Source organism: Podarcis filfolensis (assembly GCF_964270895.1).
Source record: "Podarcis filfolensis genome assembly, chromosome: 17".
Lineage (NCBI taxonomy): Eukaryota > Metazoa > Chordata > Lepidosauria > Squamata > Lacertidae > Podarcis > Podarcis filfolensis.
In genome coordinates this window covers 29642198-29660418 of record NC_139621.1, presented here as the reverse complement: position 1 = coordinate 29660418, position 18221 = coordinate 29642198, and the positions used below count along the sequence as shown (strand labels likewise).

The 18221-nt window shown below is 42.5% G+C and overlaps 1 protein-coding gene across 2 annotated transcripts in view; it reads left to right on the top strand.

The window, feature by feature from the left end:
• Positions 1 to 17867, top strand: part of LOC310752810 (uncharacterized protein) — a 36994-nt gene extending 19127 nt beyond the window's left edge. For both annotated transcript variants that reach the window (XM_083593869.1, XM_083593870.1), the window contains 5 exons: positions 2603 to 2708; positions 13162 to 13305; positions 14366 to 14496; positions 15257 to 15427; positions 16628 to 17867. In XM_083593869.1, coding sequence (XP_083449995.1) covers positions 2603 to 2708; positions 13162 to 13305; positions 14366 to 14496; positions 15257 to 15427; positions 16628 to 16753 — 678 coding nt within the window. In that variant the 3' untranslated portion in view covers positions 16754 to 17867. The remainder of the gene's footprint in view (positions 1 to 2602; positions 2709 to 13161; positions 13306 to 14365; positions 14497 to 15256; positions 15428 to 16627) is intronic.
• The last annotated feature ends 354 nt before the right edge of the window (positions 17868 to 18221 follow it).

Below are 18221 nucleotides of genomic sequence, written 5' to 3'. Positions count from 1 at the left end.
CTCTGACAGAGATCATACAGCTTGAATGCTTGCATCTATTGGACTAAATGCTTTGATAACACTTCCACTTCCTGCTTTTTAAAGAAAGTTTTCTTGGGGATTTTAAACAGGGATTTGTCCAAGGAGGGGGGAAATCCTTGCTTGGCCCTGGATGCCCCACAGGAGAACATTTGCAGTGGAAGCCAAGAAAAATATGATATTTATTAGATTTCTTACCCACCCTTCACCATAAGGTTCCAGGGTGGGTTACAATATTATTATTTTTATTTTAAAAACGCACTGTAAAATAGACAATGTTCTATGAAAATAAACATATATCTCTATATAGACAAAGGTTTATTTATGAGGCAATAAACAATATGCTTGCACTTCACAAGTGGAATTTCTGCAACAGATAGAACGTCTTTTGGGAGAACCTAATTGCAATGAAAGTATGAAAATAGTACATTTTTTTTATTACAGCCAGCCTAATATTTTTGGTCAAACTAATAGCGAAATGGAAAGAAAACCCGTCTCCAAACTGTGACTGAGCAGGAGAATTTTCTAAGAATTTCAGGGACTGAAGTGGGGGGTTAGCTTACTTCACAGACAAGGTGATCAAGGACAGTATTCCCCCTCCTTAAAAGAATAATAAAAATGTGAAAAAGTCTTGCTGGTTGTTCATCACAGCCATCAAGACTTATCAACCTCATTGCCTTCTGGGGTTTGTTCCAGCAATGGTTTCTCCTCCTTTGCCAGTCTGGTCCTCCATGGTGTTTCCATGGAGATTCTTGGCCCTCTGAAGGTACGGTAAGTCAGCCCTCATCCCTGAACATTCCTTAGAAATTTGCTCGCTACTCACAGACCTAGCTGTTCACAGAACCCAGTTGCAGGAATGTGTGCGATGCAAAAGGTCTTGCAAATATGAGAAGAACCTCCACTAATCGTTACGCATCGTTAAAAACTTGGAACTGTAAGCCTACTATATATTGGCAGCCAGGACAAAACACATGTGGCCGAAGGCATAAAAGTTTTTGCCTTCATTCCACAGATTAAGAATGGGAAGATTTGTGGTTGGCGGTTGAAAGTGGAACAAAAGAAACAGGGAAACCGCTGATTAATGATAAGGAATATTTATTCTATATATTGGAGACTTTAAACTCGAGTTCTCTCTCAGGGGCAATTTCTGAAGAATAGTTACAGCACATCATCCAGATGATATATTATAAGTATTGTTCAGCAGTGACCCCCCAAGGAAGAGCGTGTTAGAAATGTGCATAGCAACCAATCTATAGAATCAATATTTTATATGAGAAAGCAGTGATTCTCTCTCCCCTGTTCCTATGTGCCTGCTGCTGTAGAAACAACACTTTTGTTTTGGTTTTTATCCTCTCAGCTTAACCAACCTTGGAGGGTTGTTGTGAAGATTAAATATTGGGGGGGGGAGAAAATAATGCAAGATTCCAGCATTGCACAGGGTTGGACTAGATGACCCTCAATGACCCTTCCAATTCTACAATTTTTGGAATCCTTGGAAGAAAGGTGGGATGAAAAATTAAGACGTATAAGTAACCATATTTTTATATTCTGAAACATGATGAGTCTTTAAGAGAACAAAGAGCTGTTAATTGGCAAGTAATATAAATAATTATGTTTTGAAGTCAGTTACAGTTGGCTGCCTGGTGCTTTTTAATATATTTGTTTAACCTATTTAATGAAAGGAAGCAAAGAGGCAGGAAATGTTGCTTGCTTAAAATTTGATTCTAGTGCTCCCTCCTGTGGCAAGGGGAATGTATGTCCTGTACTCTTAAAATAGATATGTGCAAAGCATAATTGGTGCAACAGTCAAAGCTGCTGCCAGTCACTTCACATAGAAGAAATTAGCAGATATTGTTTTCATTCTCAATCTTACACAGTGATGATGCTATAAATCTCCAAAATAAGGAACTTAATTGTTAGTTATATGTGTACTATAGCAAAAACTGGGTTCATCAATCCTAAGCATGTAACCAATGGAGAATGCAGATATTTGTATTGCAATGAGCGTCTTGCTCTGCATGGAAAACAATGTCATCAATACACAATGGATCGCTCAGTACTAATCTCCACTTTTGCTAATATTTTGGGGTTCAGGAAGGTAGACAGCCCGTGTGGCACATATAGCTGTGTCTTCTGACAGAGGAGATCAAATAGGGGGCTCAGGAAGAGTTGTTGGGATGGCTGCTGCCGCCGCCCCATAAACACCTGTCATTTGAGGCGATTGCCTCACTATGCCTAATGTTATGGCTGGCCCTGCATGGAAATTTAGGGAGAAAAATACAGTGGTACCTTGGTTTAAGTACTTAATTCGTTCCGGAGGTCCGTTCTTAACCTGAAACTATTCTTAACCTGAAGCACCACTTTAGCTAATGGGGCCTCCTGCTGCTGCTGCGCCGCCGGAGCACAATTTCTGTTCTCATCCTGAAGCAAAGTTCTTAACCTGAAGCACTATTTCTTGGTTAGCGGAGTCTGTAACCTGAAGCGTATGTAACCTGAAGCATATGGAACCCGAGGTACCACTGTATTTAAGATAGAGAAATCATTTATCTCCTTGGTTTTGAATAAGTTTGTCTGTTTGTTTCAGCTGTTAAAGCAAATTCCTGTCACGGATGGTGACCAGTTAACATTCCAGACTTACTGTAATGCTTTGTCATGGCTATCTAAAAGCAGCTTGGAGACTAAAGTAAAAGGTAAGACATAATTCCAGGATTTATATTAGTCCTCTCTGTTTATTCAATTGCTCTTAAGCACAACATTCCGTTAGTTTCAGTGTTAAATCTTGCAGTAGACACTATCTGCTGACACATTCGACAGAGGCCTTGCACGGCACAGTATTATCCTTGTAGAGTATGCTGGCATCTGATCTTGAGCTCTTATTTGCTGTCACAACAAATGTTAAGATACTGTCCCTAGCTGGGTAAGATAACAGCTGGAATATACTTAAGAAGCAGATATGCCTTTAGACTTTTTCCTTTCCTTCTTACCGCTGTTAAACATATAATAAGGTTAGGCTACTGAGAGATCCATTCATGTCATATCTAAGGAGGGAGGAGAAATCCATTTCAATTTGCATTTTGAGGGGAACCTGCCATATTCACACTTTCTGAAACAGTGCATGAACCAAAATGGAGCCATCCTTTGAACTTTGCATATCTCTGAATTTTGTACACAAAGTAATGTGCACAAATATGCATTTACTAGGGGAAAGTTTGCATAAAAATGCAGAAATAGATGAAAATAACACAAAAATGCATTACATTATGCACTTTGCAAAAAATATGTATATTAGGCAGAACCTGTGTACATAAGGAAAAAAATTCACCCTAAAATGCTGGTGAATTTTCAAGAGTTTTAAAAACAAATCACAATCGAATGTGGAAATATGGAGAACTGAACAAGACTGGGAAAATAAGAAACTGAGTGAAGCTTAAATTGACAGATTTATCCAACAGTCATTACGATGAATCTATATGATACCCAATCAAGGGTTAACGTTCTTGAGGAAATAATAACTGGGGAAATGATTAAGACTGATATTTTACTCACAAAACTAGTTTTTTTAAAAAATAAAAGCCACCTATTGTATTCTCTGCATTGATTAGGAATGTAATTGCAGAATGTGCTATTAATGTATAAAACTCTGTCTGATGTGTGTTATATCACAAGTCCTTATTGTTATCAGAGCAGTAAAGAAGGTTGAAAACAATCTAAACATTTCAAGAGATTCATTTTTTCTTCTTTATGGAAGCATCTTCCAGAATTGTGGCTTTCGTCATGACACCATCACAACTCAAATAAATGTGTTTGTCATCCATCAAAGGCTGCTAGCTTTGATGGCTATGGTCCATCTCCACAAGAAGCAGGAAGTCTCAGTTGCTGTTTTGCTCAGATCCTTCTTACTGGCTTCCTATAGACATCTAGTTGGCTACTGTGAGAGCTGGATGCTAGACTTGATGGGCCATTGGCTTGATCCAGTAGGCTCTTCTTATGTTCTAAGTACTTAAAGAATCTTCTACAAGGTTGTCTTCTGGCCCAAACAAAAGAAACCAGATCAGAGACCATGCAGAATAGACCAAGCAGGCACTATATTATGACAAAAATAAATGAATGAATGAATGAATTGAATTCACAGCAAGGCAGAGCCTTGGAAGAAAGAGCAGAGGAAAAAGACCTATCTATTCAACAATGAAGATTTGTATAGGTGGTTGCACCCATATTGGTTGTAGCCCAATTCCCGCCTCCTTGTGGACAAGTTTATGGCCTGGGACATCAAATGAGCAAATGCCCTGTGCTGCAAATGAGAATGAATGTTTGGCTATTTCAGTACTGCAGTCTGCAACCTATTGGCAGACTAAGAGTCTGAGTAAGATATGGGCTTTGCGTTTGTAAATCAGCCGAGCTCCGGTCAAGTCCAGGGAGGTTTGCTTGCTTGTGTGGGATGATTATACAGAAGCAGTCGTGTGTGGTAGTTTTGTCGTGTTGTCGGGGGATATTCTTCTATCCAGTATTTTGTTCTCCAGGGATCACTATCAATTTTCTCTGTAGTTTAGTATTCATGAAAAGTTGTGTCTTGTGACTCTTGGAAAGCGTGTTCTCACTAAAGGAGAGCACGTGTTGCGGATGGGGCCTAGCAAGACACCCCATAGTTGCCAGGCAGTATAAGATAGAGGGGCCTGGCAAGGATTGGCTGTTTGAGTTGCTGGGATAAAATGGATGTTGCCAATTTGGGGGTGGGAACAGGTTATTTAAACAAGGTTCACAGCAAGCTGCTTTCTCTTTCAATGTGGGAACCGGATCACCCGCCCGCCCTCCCTTTTGGGCTTGTGCTTTGACCTTGCTATGCCTATCATGGGGTCGTCCGCCTTGGTGCGGGGGCCTGGTAGGAATTTTTCCATTTGGCTGATTAGTGTGTGCCATTTGGTTTTTGCCTACTGCGTAGCAAATCGTCACAACTTGTAAGGTTGGCGGTTAGGCATTGGTTTAAATTGGTTGGTGGAGGGGTATGGATTGGCTGTGCCTGCCCCTCCAATGCTGCTGCTGCATGGGAATTCTGTTAAAGGAATTCAGGGGCTTACCATCCTCTCGTCCAAACCCCTGGAATCGGGTGCGGGCCGCGTAAGCTCCTGGGAGCATGCGGGGAGAAGCTGAGGGTCTGTGTCGCAGCTCCAGTTATCCCTGATCTTGTTCCTCCACACTGGCTCTCGCTGGAATCCGGGAGTCAGTGCTGTCCCCCAAGGCGGGGGGGACAGCTAGTCATAACCAATGCCTAAGCAAGGCGGTTAGGCATTGGTTTAAATTGGTTGGTGGAGGGGTATGGATTGGCTGTGCCTGCCCCTCCAATGCTGCTGCTGCATGGGAATTCTGTTAAAGGAATTCAGGGGCTTACCATCCTCTCGTCCAAACCCCTGGAATCGGGTGCGGGCCGCGTAAGCTCCTGGGAGCATGCGGGGAGAAGCTGAGGGTCTGTGTCGCAGCTCCAGTTATCCCTGATCTTGTTCCTCCACACTGGCTCTCGCTGGAATCCGGGAGTCAGTGCTGTCCCCCAAGGCGGGGGGGACAGCTAGTCATAACCAATGCCTAAGCAACCACTCACAATTTGTATGTTTAATAAAGTTGTGGCCAAAACTATGCCAAAAACCTTAAACAAAAATTTATGAGTGATGTGTGAGTTATTGGGGTAGGGGTGTTTTGGGGGACCTCAGCACGCAATGGAAAATGCCATTTACTTTTTGATGGCATCTACAGGTTTTCAGACACAGGTCCCATTTATTTCAATGGGACTTCCTTCCAGATGAGTGAGTAGAGATTGAAGCCACAGGATTTTCTAGTTTACTTGCTTTTTGCATACTAATTCATTACTGGCTTGTAGTTCAGGGTTTACTCACTTTCTCATGTGTATTGCATTAGGTTGTTTTAGTCCATTCTGCTGTAGATTTAGATCAGGACTTTTATCAGAATGGTTTTATACATCAACTATCTTTCCTAGGCATGGGGCTGGATCCTAAAATGGTAATCTTAGTTCATGAAATTATCATCCTCTCTTCTCCCCTGCTGCCCTGTAAGGTGACTATGTGTTCTACTTTACAGAGGTCCTCTTCAAGCTCCAGGGAGGGTCTCCTCCTGTAGTTGGTTAATGATACATTCTATTGGATTAGCCTTCTTGGGAAATCCAAGAAACAGGTTGAATAACATTATACTCAGGCATCACATTGCTGTAGGTATAAATCTGTTGCCCACGTTCAGCTGCTCTGCATTCAAAATGAAATTATTGATTCATTACCCAGGCTTGGAAGGAGTGAAGAAGTGCTGAAAGGTTTTGCTTTTGAAATACCTGATGGGATTAGCTGTCTCAATTGAAAAACCCAGGAATACCAGTTTTGAAGTGCAGAGTTCATTTGATTAATTAAAGCAATTACAGCACACAGTGCATTTCCTGCAGATTAATGGCCAGATGGGGGAAACTGATATTCTGGAATTTTGCTTTGTTTTGGGCTATTACCTCCAGCTGGCTGCTGGACAATCCTTTGCTGGAACGACTATTATTGCTATTAAATCATTTTGTTTAAAAACAACCAAACAGGAATAACTGCTCCTTTCTTCTCAAAACTCCAGCCCCAGGCACACACCCAATGCTTTACAGAAATGATATAGCTCTAAGGGGCTTGGTCTTCTCTGTGAAACAAAAGACTGTAATCCAGTTCTTATCTCACAGCATTTTCTAAAATTATTTCGCCTACAGTCATGGGAGAAAGGAGCTTTGATTGAAAAATATGGACGTGAATTTCTTAGGAGTAACTTCAGTTGTTTTGTGATTTCTATAGGTTATGACATGTAAAGCCCTAAGTGGCTTAGAACTGGGATATCTGAAGGATCATGTCTTTCCTTATAAGCCTAACCATCAAACTTCATTTGAGAGCCAGTGTGGTCCAATGACTACTTAGTGTGTTGGACTAGATGCTGGAAGACCAAATCCCCACTCAGCTACAAAGCTCATTGGGTGACCATGAGCCCACAATTGCTTCTCCACCTAACCTACATTACAGAGTTGTTGTGAGTAGAAATGGGTGGCTCTGTCATTAAAAAAATAAAAAGATTCAGCAGATATACATCTTAGAAAAAGAGGAAAAACAAACAAACAAAACACACAGATGTTATGGACATGGTAGGTATATGAGAGAAAAATAGCATAAATATAGATTTTACAGTACTCAGTATATAAATACTGTATTTTTCTCTCCATAAGACTGACCATAAGATGCACCTAGTTTTTAGAGTAGGAAAGAGGGAAAGCCCCGGTTTTTTAAGGATCAGCTCAAAGTTGTGCAGCTTCTTTTGCAAAGGGGAAAAGCCTTTTTTTTTGAGGATCAGCTCAAAGCTGTTGAGCTTACTTTGCAAACGGAAAAAATCCTGTTTTTATGGGGTTCAGCTAACAGTTCTGCAGCTTCTTTAGGAAAGGAAAGTGAGCCATTTCTACAATTTCCAGACAGATTATCTAATCAGCCAGTCACATGTCACTGGGGAAAGAAACAGCCTCCATCTGCAGAACATTCAACAATGGAGGCCTGGGCAAGGGGACGGGGCCGGAAACGGAGCCAGCGATCGACTACACATTCGCCCCATAAGACGCACAGACATTTCCCCTTACTTTTTAGGTAGGAAAAAGTGTGTCTTATGGAGCAAAAAATACGGTAATTTGCGGGCATCCATCTGTCTTGGGAGACAGTGGAGGAGTGTGCCTTTTGGGGTGAGTTCAAGCTGTTGGACACTTGCAGCGCCTGCTGTGGCTGTAGAGACTGATATGGGAGAGATGCTTTGTTGCAGCTGGGGCAGATGAAGGTATCCAGTTATGCTGCTGCAGATGCATCACAGCGTTCCTTCTCTCTGCTCTCCTCCCAGCGGTCCTTTCTGCTCTGGCCACTACTTTGTTTACACAACTTTACTGCCTGTCTCCAGGCACTGTGGTCATCTGCAAGGGATTCCCAGATGGCAGGGTTGATGTTGCCAGCAATGCCACTGGGACTAGATGACCCTCGGGGTCCTTTCCAACTCTATGACTCGATGAGATGAGACATTCTAGCCAGACAGAAACAATCAAGGAGCAAAGCAGGGCCCACCAGGAGTGTGGCCTGGGAAGAGTCATGAGTGGCAGATACAAAGGGCATTTGACTCCTGAGCCTGAGTTTCCCCACTCCTGCCCAAGTAAATATGTCTAGTACAGTGGTACCTCGGGTTACAGACGCTTCAGATTACAGACTCCGCTAACCCAGAAATAGTTGTTGTTGTTGTTTAGTCGTGTCCAACTCTTCGTGACCCCATGGACCAGAGCACGCCAGGCACTTCTGTCTTCCACTGCCTTCCGCAGCATGGTCAAACTCATGTTGGTAGCTTCGAGAACACTGTCCAACCATCTCGTCCTCTGTCGTCCCCTTCTCCTTGTGCCCTCAGTATTTCCCAACATCAGGGTCTTTTCCAGGGAGTCTTCTCTTCTCATGAGGTGGCCAAAGTATTGGAGCCTCTGCTTCAGGATCTGTCCTTCCAGTGACCAATAGTACCTCGGGTTAAGAACTTTGCTTCAGGATGAGAACAGAAATCGCATGGCAGTGGTGCTGCAGCAGCAGGAGGCCCCATTAGCTAAAGTGGTACCTCAGGTTAAGAACAGTTTCAGGTTATGAACGGACCTCTGGAATGAATTAAGTTCTTAACCCGAGGTACCACTATACTAGTTCCTCCTATACCATATATTCACTCAATTTTGGTGCATTTCTCCTCATATATCAACATATAATAAGAAGACACCTGGATCTTCCTAGCTAGGTCAGCGTCAAAGACTTATGAGTGGTTCACTTCATTCTAGAACATGTCCGTAGGGCTTTAAACTTTCATGTACTGAAGCAGTGAGTCTGAAGATATTAAATGATATATTAAAGACCTCACATCACCATCATTGACAGGAAAACATATTAATGAAGGAATGGTAGGGACTAGAATTCAGGATTTCTACTTCTTTCTTTTTAGCAAGGGTCGTTGCTGTGCGGCTTGCATGCTTTAGGGACCCATGACTGTGTTTGAAGCTGTTTGCTGCAGCTATTGATCCAGACGTGGGTGATAGATCAGACTAGGATGTTCTTGGTTATCAAATTGTTAACAGCCGCACTAGATGCTTGATGGGGAAATGTTAAGGAGTATGGTGTTTGCCTCCTAGGTGGGTCATAAGGAAAGGGTTAAATGAGTGTGAAGTGATTGGCCAGAGAGAAACTGATAGGAGGAGTTAGAGTTAGTTGGAGTTGGAGAAGGAAGAGGGAGAATAAGTCTGTGGGTTGGTTGAGTTGTGTTGTGAGAGAGAGAGGAACTGTTAGGTGGAGTCAGATAGATAGTTGGGATAATCGGTTTGAAGTTGTTAGGAACATATAGGTCAGTAAATAAGATTAAGAAACTGCCAAGAAAAATTAACTGAAACCATAAACTTGTTCATGCCTATAAAATAAACTTGATTATTTGTTAATGTTAACAACTGTCTAAGACTCTGTGTGTACCCGAGAGAAATGGGTTAGTGGCAGTGAAGAAAGCAATCACAGTGGTGGCACAGGGATCAAACGTCCAGGGACTCTGTGTGATCACCACAAGGTGCAGCGAGGATCCACCTCAGTAATAACACTTTTGTAGTTTTGGGGTGCTAGATTCTGTGACTGTTTTCTTTTCTCTTGGAATAAGATGAAGCTTGCTTGGATTCTTGCAAATCTGTGACAATGAAACAGCAACAAAAACAGATAGCTACAGAGCCCCCCAAGGGCCATGACAGATACTAATGCATCTTTCCTGCAGGCTGAAGAATTATTCAGATGTGTAGCTAGCAGCTGACGTCCGAATAAAAATTCATCAGCCCGACTGTACTAACTCTGGTCACAGAATAATGGCATCAAAAATAGATTCATCAGTCACTGTTAGGCATTGCTTGATTCTATAGAGTGGCTATTTGAGAATCCCTGATAAGGTTTGTCGGCAAGGCCCAGCATTTCTGAGTAGAGCAGAGCATTAGTCCGCAGTATTTGCGACACAGCCTGGTATCTCTGACCAGCGTTGAAATGTGGGCTTGCATCATGAGACTTAAACCATGAAATTGACTCTTATATTCCAAATTAATAGGAATTTTGGATTACTGCCAGGCTTGCAGGGAGATTCACACTTCAGTAATCTAGATATCCTCTGCTGAAGGCTGTTTTTCAATGAAGAAAACTGAGCTGTGGGGGAGAGAAATAGAAAAGAGAAGCTTGGGAGTATGGCAACAGTTTAGCGACGCTGGAAGATTTGGGCAGCTGAATAAAGCAATTAATAGAAAGGAAAGAATACTCATGAGTAAACAGAGAGCTGATCACACTGCATTTTAATTTCTCTTAGTTTCCATTGACATCAATGGAGCTTACTTACATCATGGCTCACTTGGCCCAATGATCTCAATGGGAATGAAGTACAGTTTTCTTACTTTGGATCCACCACTGTGTGTTAAAGTTACTTGCAAACCATTTTAAAATAAAATTTAAAAAAACGAATGCCTTTCTATCATGCTAGGGCCTTTGTTATCATTTTCAGAACACTGAAATGATGAAGCAGGGTTACTTCTTATTGAGCAATTGGGTTGAATATTGCCTGTATGTTTCCCCTTATGTCTCCAGAAAATAAACAACAACTGAAAAGGTTTAAGCTCAGTCAGGCCAGAGTTACCTGCTTGATTTCTTTGAAGGGAACAAACTCAAAACACAAATGTACTTTCCTTCCTTCTTAGAATGTTGATCTTAGAAGGGGAATGGAAGAACATCCCAGAGGCCAAGCTTTCATGGCTTATCTCCTATTACTAGCTAGCCCTGTTATAATAATAATAATAATAATAATAATAATAATAATAATAATAATAATAATAATAATTTATTTCTACCCCGCCCATCTGGCTAGGTTTCCCCAGCCACTCTGGGTGGCTTTCAACAGAACATTAAAAACAGAATAAAACTTCAAACATTAAAAACTTCCCTGCCTTCAGATGTCTTCTAAAAGTCGGATAGTTGTTTATTTCCTTGACATCTGACAGGAGGGTGTTCCACAGGACGGGTGCCACCACCAAGAAGGCCCTCTGCCTGGTTCCCTGTAACCTCACTTCTTGCAGTGAGGGAACTGCCAGAAGGCCCTCAGCGCTGGACCTTAGTGTCCATGCTGAACGATGGGGGTGGAGACACTCCTTCAGGTACAGTATACTGGACCGAGGCCATTTAGGGTTTAAAGATCAGCTTGTGACCTTCCCAACATCAGCAATGCCATGCCTAGGGTGTGTGTTTTTCAGCCAGAACTCACTTCTGGTGCCTCTCAGGTGGGTGCCTTTGCCATTCTAAGAGAATGAAGGAGGTGTTCGTTGTGAGTTCTGGCACCTCCTTTTCTAGTAAAATAGCACTGGTCATGCCCACAGAAAAAGTGCCAGGTTTGAGCTCAAGAATAATCATACACAGTTCTTGTATCTTTTGAGATCCTGCCCCTTAGCTCAATTAACTTGCTCCAACATGGGAAACTTGAGAGAACCCCCTTTGCAGATTGGCTTTGCTTAAGAAGAAATCAATGCTTATTAGAAACTTCAGTTATTGACAGGATTTTGGGGCACATCTGGCTTTTAAACCAGCCAATACCTTTTTGTTTGTTTTTACCACATGAGTGGTAAGCCCTTTTGTTCAAATCAATAAATTACCATCATTCCACTCTAATTCCCGTGATGCATGCAAACAATGCAATTATCCCAAATGAAGAGGATACAGCATCTGTGATTTCACCGAACTCATAAAAATGATAATGACGCACATCTAAAGATTTATTGATTTCCCAAGTGCATGCTTTTCTTTTTTCCTTAACAAAATTGGTGGGGCAGAGGGTGTTCTGGATTGTAAGTGTCATTGGTACACAGGAGTTTAGCTTTATAAAAGTGGCATTCTGATATTGTCACCAGAGAACAATATTGTGAATGCTAAGCTTGTATTTGCCTTGAGGCCAAAGTCAATTCTTCTTGAACCCTTTTTGGCTAAATCTTCTTTCTTCTGTCTTTGTGGTATTGGATAAATATACTTAAGAGAAGATTCTTTTCCTTGCTTCCTCAGACCAAAGTCCCATTAAATCCATGATTGAAGCCACTACCACAGAGGAGGGAGGAGATGCAGAGAGTGGCTGTGGGCTAGACCCAGGGCCAGCCCACCCATGAGGCAAGGTGAGGTGACCACCTTGGGCAGCAGGATCCATATGGGCAGTAGATCCAGTCTCCAAGAAATTATTCACCCACTGCCACTGCTGTACCTCCTTGTCCTGCTCCCAAAGCCGTGTCTACAGTGGCCTCTTGGTGAATAGGCAACTCCTGCTAAAACTGGTTACTTGCAAGAGAGAAGTAGTTTCTGTGGTGGTGCTGTTTGGTTGCTTCAGATTCCATAGTGTGATGTGGAAAGAACCTGACTGTTGATGCCAGGTTGCTGGCTAACATCATTGCACCCCTTCTATGACTTCCTGCCCCATCTAAACCATGGGTAGGCAAACTAAGTCCCAGGGGCCAAATCCGGCCCAATTGCCTTCTAAATCCAGCCCGCGGATGGTATGGGAATCAGCATGTTTTTACATGAGTAGAATGTGTGCTTTTATTTAAAATGCATCTCTGGGTTATTTGCGGGGCATAGGAATTCATTCATTTCCTCTCACCCCAAAATATAGTCTGCCCCCCACCCCAAGGTCTGAGGGACAGTGGACCGGCCCCCTGCTGAAAAAGTTCGCTGACCCCTGATCTAAAATGTTCAGAGATCTAGACGGGCTTTTTAATCTGACCCAAGATTTCAGTCCTGTATCCACAAGATTTTAGCCTCCACTACTGCCTAGCAACTTGTTAGATGGAATCCATGGCACAAAATCATCCTGTTCACTCTGTAATCCATGACTGGTACGAATTCCCCATGTGAATAATCTTGAAAGGTGGAAGTATCAGTAATTTGGGGGGAGGGGATGACGACGTCAACAGGATTTTTTTACTTCCCCAAAATGGCCAGTAATTCTAACTAAAAATAAAAACGGGGAAAATATTTGGAGCAGATTTAGAAAATAACCTCCAGTTTGTTTTTCATCTCCCTTGCTTAGGACTATACCAAACATTATTCTCTGGCATTGTTGGCAAGGAACAACTCAGGCGTTTGCTGCATGACTTATATCCTATGCAAAGTTGCAGTGCCATTGATGAACTTTCTGCTACTTTCCTGAAGGAACTGGATAAAGACAATCAAGGTAGTTTGCTGACTTTTTGAGAATATTGATTGAAGAAATGTGCATTCCAGAGTCCATGATGTGTAGGATACCATGTTAACAGGAAACTTAAATTGACTGAAAGAAGATCAAAAACAATGTATTTTTTTCATAAAGGATGTGACACAGCACCATCTTGTGGATTCTTCGTTATGTGGCAAACAGAAATGAGGGGGAGTTTGCAAAGAGATGTGGTTTCCAGGATTATTTTGCTTTTACATGACTCAACTGAAGTCAAGCTGTTCCTGTTAATTCCAATGAGACAATTAAGAATGTACTCACTTTCTCCCAACTGAAACCAATGGGGCTTAAAAGTGCTTAACTATGGCTAGATCATGTTTATTATTTTAAAACCAAAGCATCATATACCGTCACTGCTGGTTCTTTACATACATAATTTTGCAGTAAGTATTTATGTATGAAATAGTAATAATAATAATAATAATAATAATAATAATAATAATAATAATAATTTTTTATTTATATCCCACCCTCCCCAGCTGAAGCCGGGCTAACAACAATAAAATAATACAACATTCTAAAATCATTTCATTATAAAATTAATTCAAATCAAATTGATGGCAACCATTGGGCTAGAGTTCTGTGAAGATTATGTAAATACATAAATTACTCTGTGATCCAGAGGCTATTTTCTATGCAGAACCCCAATATGCAAACAGCTTTCCTGCATCCACGACTTCCCTATTCATGACAATTCCAGATAAAAATATGTACCCATCCTCATTGCACTCATGTGCAGCTATTGCCCCTGACAATTCAGTGAATAGGGAGTCCTGCTCTTCCTAGGAGTCGTTTCTCCAGCTCTGAATATCTGAAGAGATTTGGATCAGAGCACCTTTTAAAACCAACCTTCCCTAGTAGTAGAATATCCATGATGCCTTGGGAACTTCCAGACTGGGCTACAGTTATGTGCTCTGTGTGGGGCTGCCACTGACGAGTACTTAGTAACTTCAGTTACAGGATGGCACCCATTGTCTTGCAGATAAATAGCATTAATGTAAGAAGAACATTTTCTCCTTAGGGTATATCTCTGAAGATATGTTTGTTGCCTGGGTTCTATCCTTTTCAGAAGAAATAGTCAAATCTACCCTAGATTTTCCAATAATACCTCCAAATCTGACGCAAATTGAGCATCCTACTTCTTATCTGAGTGTAAGTAGACATTATGATTTATTTTTAAGATTTCCCTTTTAAAAAAACCCAACTTGTCACTTTTCTTTAATAATAATTTGTGGGAGAAAAGGTGGTTACCAATCCACATTAAAGAATATGCACGTGACGTATTATACATAACACGTAACAAGATTATATCTGTTGGACTTTTAATATCTCTGCATCTAACCAGCAATATGAGTACAGTCAACATCTCTTTCCAGAATTCTAATAAGTCCACATATTTGCAAAGCTCGTATCTGTTAAATACAGAGAACCGCAAAATGTCAAGGCTTAGCAGCCTTCTGAATGGCATTCTTATTGGTCTGGCTTTTGAAAGATCAAATTAATTCAGAAGGATGCGCGTGAGAGAGAGTGCAATTCTAAATTGGATGCTTCTGATCATTGTCAATTTTGTATAAATTCTAAATCGCCTGCTTTTGATTTGTGTATCTATTTGAAGTACATTTAATCTGACCCGAGGGCTTGAGATGCAGTAGTCTAGAAATGGCAGGTAGGGTTGTTTGTATGGAGAGCATATGGAACATGTCTCAAGATTGTACTGTAACAACATCCAAGGAATTAAGCTGTAGAATAGATGGAATCAGAATGCTTTAATGGGTTTAGCAAGGTCATTTAAAATATAACTTTATGTTGTTAACCAATCAGAATAAAGTTCTAACCAGAAGCTGAGTCCATCGAAGACCATGTGGCTCACTCATGGAATGCAGTTCTCTAATAATCCACTTTGTTTTTACAGTTCACTGCAGATATTCAGGATAAAGAAGGAGTGAGTGACCTGCAACTTGTTAAGGTGGCCACAGAGATAGCCACAAGGAAAAGAAACTGGGGGCTTCTTGCTAGTAAGCTTAGCATTACAGAGAAGGACAACTTCCATTTGGGGAATGAGCATGGGAAAACAAAGGACCAAGTAAGTCAGATTTGGTGTATGGTGTGGATGGGTGTGGAATCTTTTGCAAATGTCAAAACCAAATAGAGTCAGGAGCTGGGGAACATGCAGTAATTATAATAAAAATGCAACAGCCATATTGAAAGACAAAGAGTGGCATACCTGTTAGGTTGGTGGAGAAAGCCATGTATTGAAGTGGTAAGAAAGTTGCCTGTTCCGGTGGCAGGATACTTGGGCACTAAGCATAATCCAGAGGGGCATAGCTGGCAGCAAGGTGTCCAATATAGCCCATGTTGTTTCAAGAGAGTGTGGCATTCAGATGAGGTCTTCTAGAAGAGATGGAGAACCTGTGGCCCTCCAGATATTCTTAGACCCTATCAGCCCAGACCAGCATTGTCAGGGACAACAAGAGTTGGAGAGCAGTAACATCTGGATGACCATGGGTTCCACATCTCTACCTCCTGTCCTGATGGAGGAGTTGATGACTTCTGAAGCTGTACCCCCCTTAACAGAGAGTGGAGTGGACTCAAAGGGGCTGTGTGCTAACTTGGAAATGTGAACTTCCCATAGTAAGCTCACAAGGGGGATCTGAACACAGAATCTTCCAAATGTTTCTGTGAAAGATGCTTGGTTTTGTAATGTAATGAACATCGGGAAACTGCCTCAGACAGAGTCAGCCCATTGGTCCACCTAACTCAGTACAGATGTGGGAAACGTGGGCCTTCCAGACATAGTTGAACTGCAACTCCCATCATCCCTTGCCATTGGGCATGGACTACCAGATACTAGGACTGCTACTAGGGCTGATGGGGGTTTGTAGTCCAGCAACATCTAGCAGGCCAAAGGGTCTGAACCCAATCTATACTAGCTGGTGGAGTTTCTCCAGAGTTTCCAATAGGAGATATTCTCAACTCTGCTGGGAGATGCCAAGGATTAAAATTAGGGACTTCTGCATACAAAGAAAGTGCCACTGAGCAGCAAGGCTCCCTCACAAGCCCATCAGTTTGTAGCTTACAGGAAGTGCCCCTCACTTTCTCGCAAACCAGCAGGCTTGAGGCTAATGAAGTGAAATGAACAGATACAGTACTGATATATGAGATGGTATATGGTAGTTATATGGTAAAACCAACCGTATGACTGTCATAAGATTTTACTGCTTTTCTATAGCTGTTGAGAAAGGTTCAGGGTAATATTTTGCTCCCCTCTTGTTTTTATGTGCAGATCCTGAAAATGTTACTGAGCTGGCACAGAGCATGTCAAGGAGCTCCTCTTCCCATACTTCAAGCAGCCCTGCGAGAAAGTGGCAATGTAGACATTTGTAACGAAGTGTTCCACTTGAGCTTTTAATATATATATATTTGCTAGGAGAGGATAGTTGTTTGAAGACAGGGTGGGTTAGCTTTCCCAGCCTAAGGATGATGTTCTCTTTTGTGCAATGCTATTGTTATATATTTGTGTAAACCCCTCCTTTTCCCCTGATATGGACTCAAGACAGCTTACCGTAGTGCAGTGGTTTTCCACCAGTGTGCCGTGGCACCCTGGGGTGCCTTGAATGGTGGTCAAGGGTGCCATGGGCAACACTGGCCTCTGTCCCTCTTTCTTTCTTTCTTTCTTTCTTTCTTTCTTTCTTTCTTTCTTTCTTTCCTTCCTTCCTTCCTTCCTTCCTTCCTTCCTTCCTTCCTTCCCTCCCTCCTCTGCTGTCCTCTCGTGTCTCTACCGCCCAAAGAGCTGCACAGCTGTTTGTTGCAGCAGCTCTGGCTACAAGCTGTGCAGGCGAATGGTGCCTCTGTGGCTGGCCAGGGGTGCTGATTGCCAGGAGCTGAGGAGTAGGCAAGCAAGCAGGCAATGGAGCCCAGCCAGTCAGTCCACCAGCCCTTGCTGTTGGGAATGGACAGACAAATCCTAGGCCCTTATGGGGCAGTTTGAGGAGACACCTCTCTTTGGGGCGGTGGGGGGGGGCAGCTCAGAGACCAGGGGTGGCAGCGACTCTCAAGGAGATGGGAGAGGAGAGGAGACTGAAGGAACACTCCACAAGGAAAGGTGTTTGAATAAGGGTAAGAGGCTGCCAGCTCTGCAAGCAAGGGGGCCCCTGAGCCCCACAGGGGTGCTGCAGAAAGAATGCAGTTGGTCAAGGGAGCGTCTCCACGCCCATCGTTCTACCCGGACACTGAGGTCCAGCTCCGAGGGCCTGCTGGCAGTTCCCTCACTGGGAGAAGCCAAGTTACAGGGAACCAGGCAGAGGGCTTTCTGGGTAGTGGCACCCACCCTGTGGAACGCCCTCCCACCAGATGTCAAAGAGAGCAACAACTACCAGACTTTTAGAAGACATCTGAAGGCAGCCCTGTTTAGAGAAGCTTTTAATGTTTGATGCATTACTCTATTTTAATATTGTGTTGGAAGCCGCCCAGTGGCTGGGGACACCCAGCCAGATGGGCAGGGTATAAATAAATTATTATTATTATTATTATTATTATTATTATTATTATTATTATTATGCCATGAACTCAAAAAGGTTGAAAACCTCTGCCATACTGGGGGGATGACAAGAGGCAAAAGTAGGTGGAGCAATGGATGTGACTCATACTTTTGTAGAGTTCCATTCTAGAAAGGCAAAAGTCAGAGTTGTCTACACACACCTCTTTCCATCCTCAGTTTCACCATTTGGCCATCCAGCCCAGTGTCGTCCATACTGGAAATGTCAGGGATTGACCTCCTGCACGCAAAGCGGATGCTCATCCCCTAAGCTCCTGCTTCTTCCCAAGAGTCAGATGGAGAGATGTCAAGGGTTGCATCCAGCCCACAGGCCTTCCTTGAG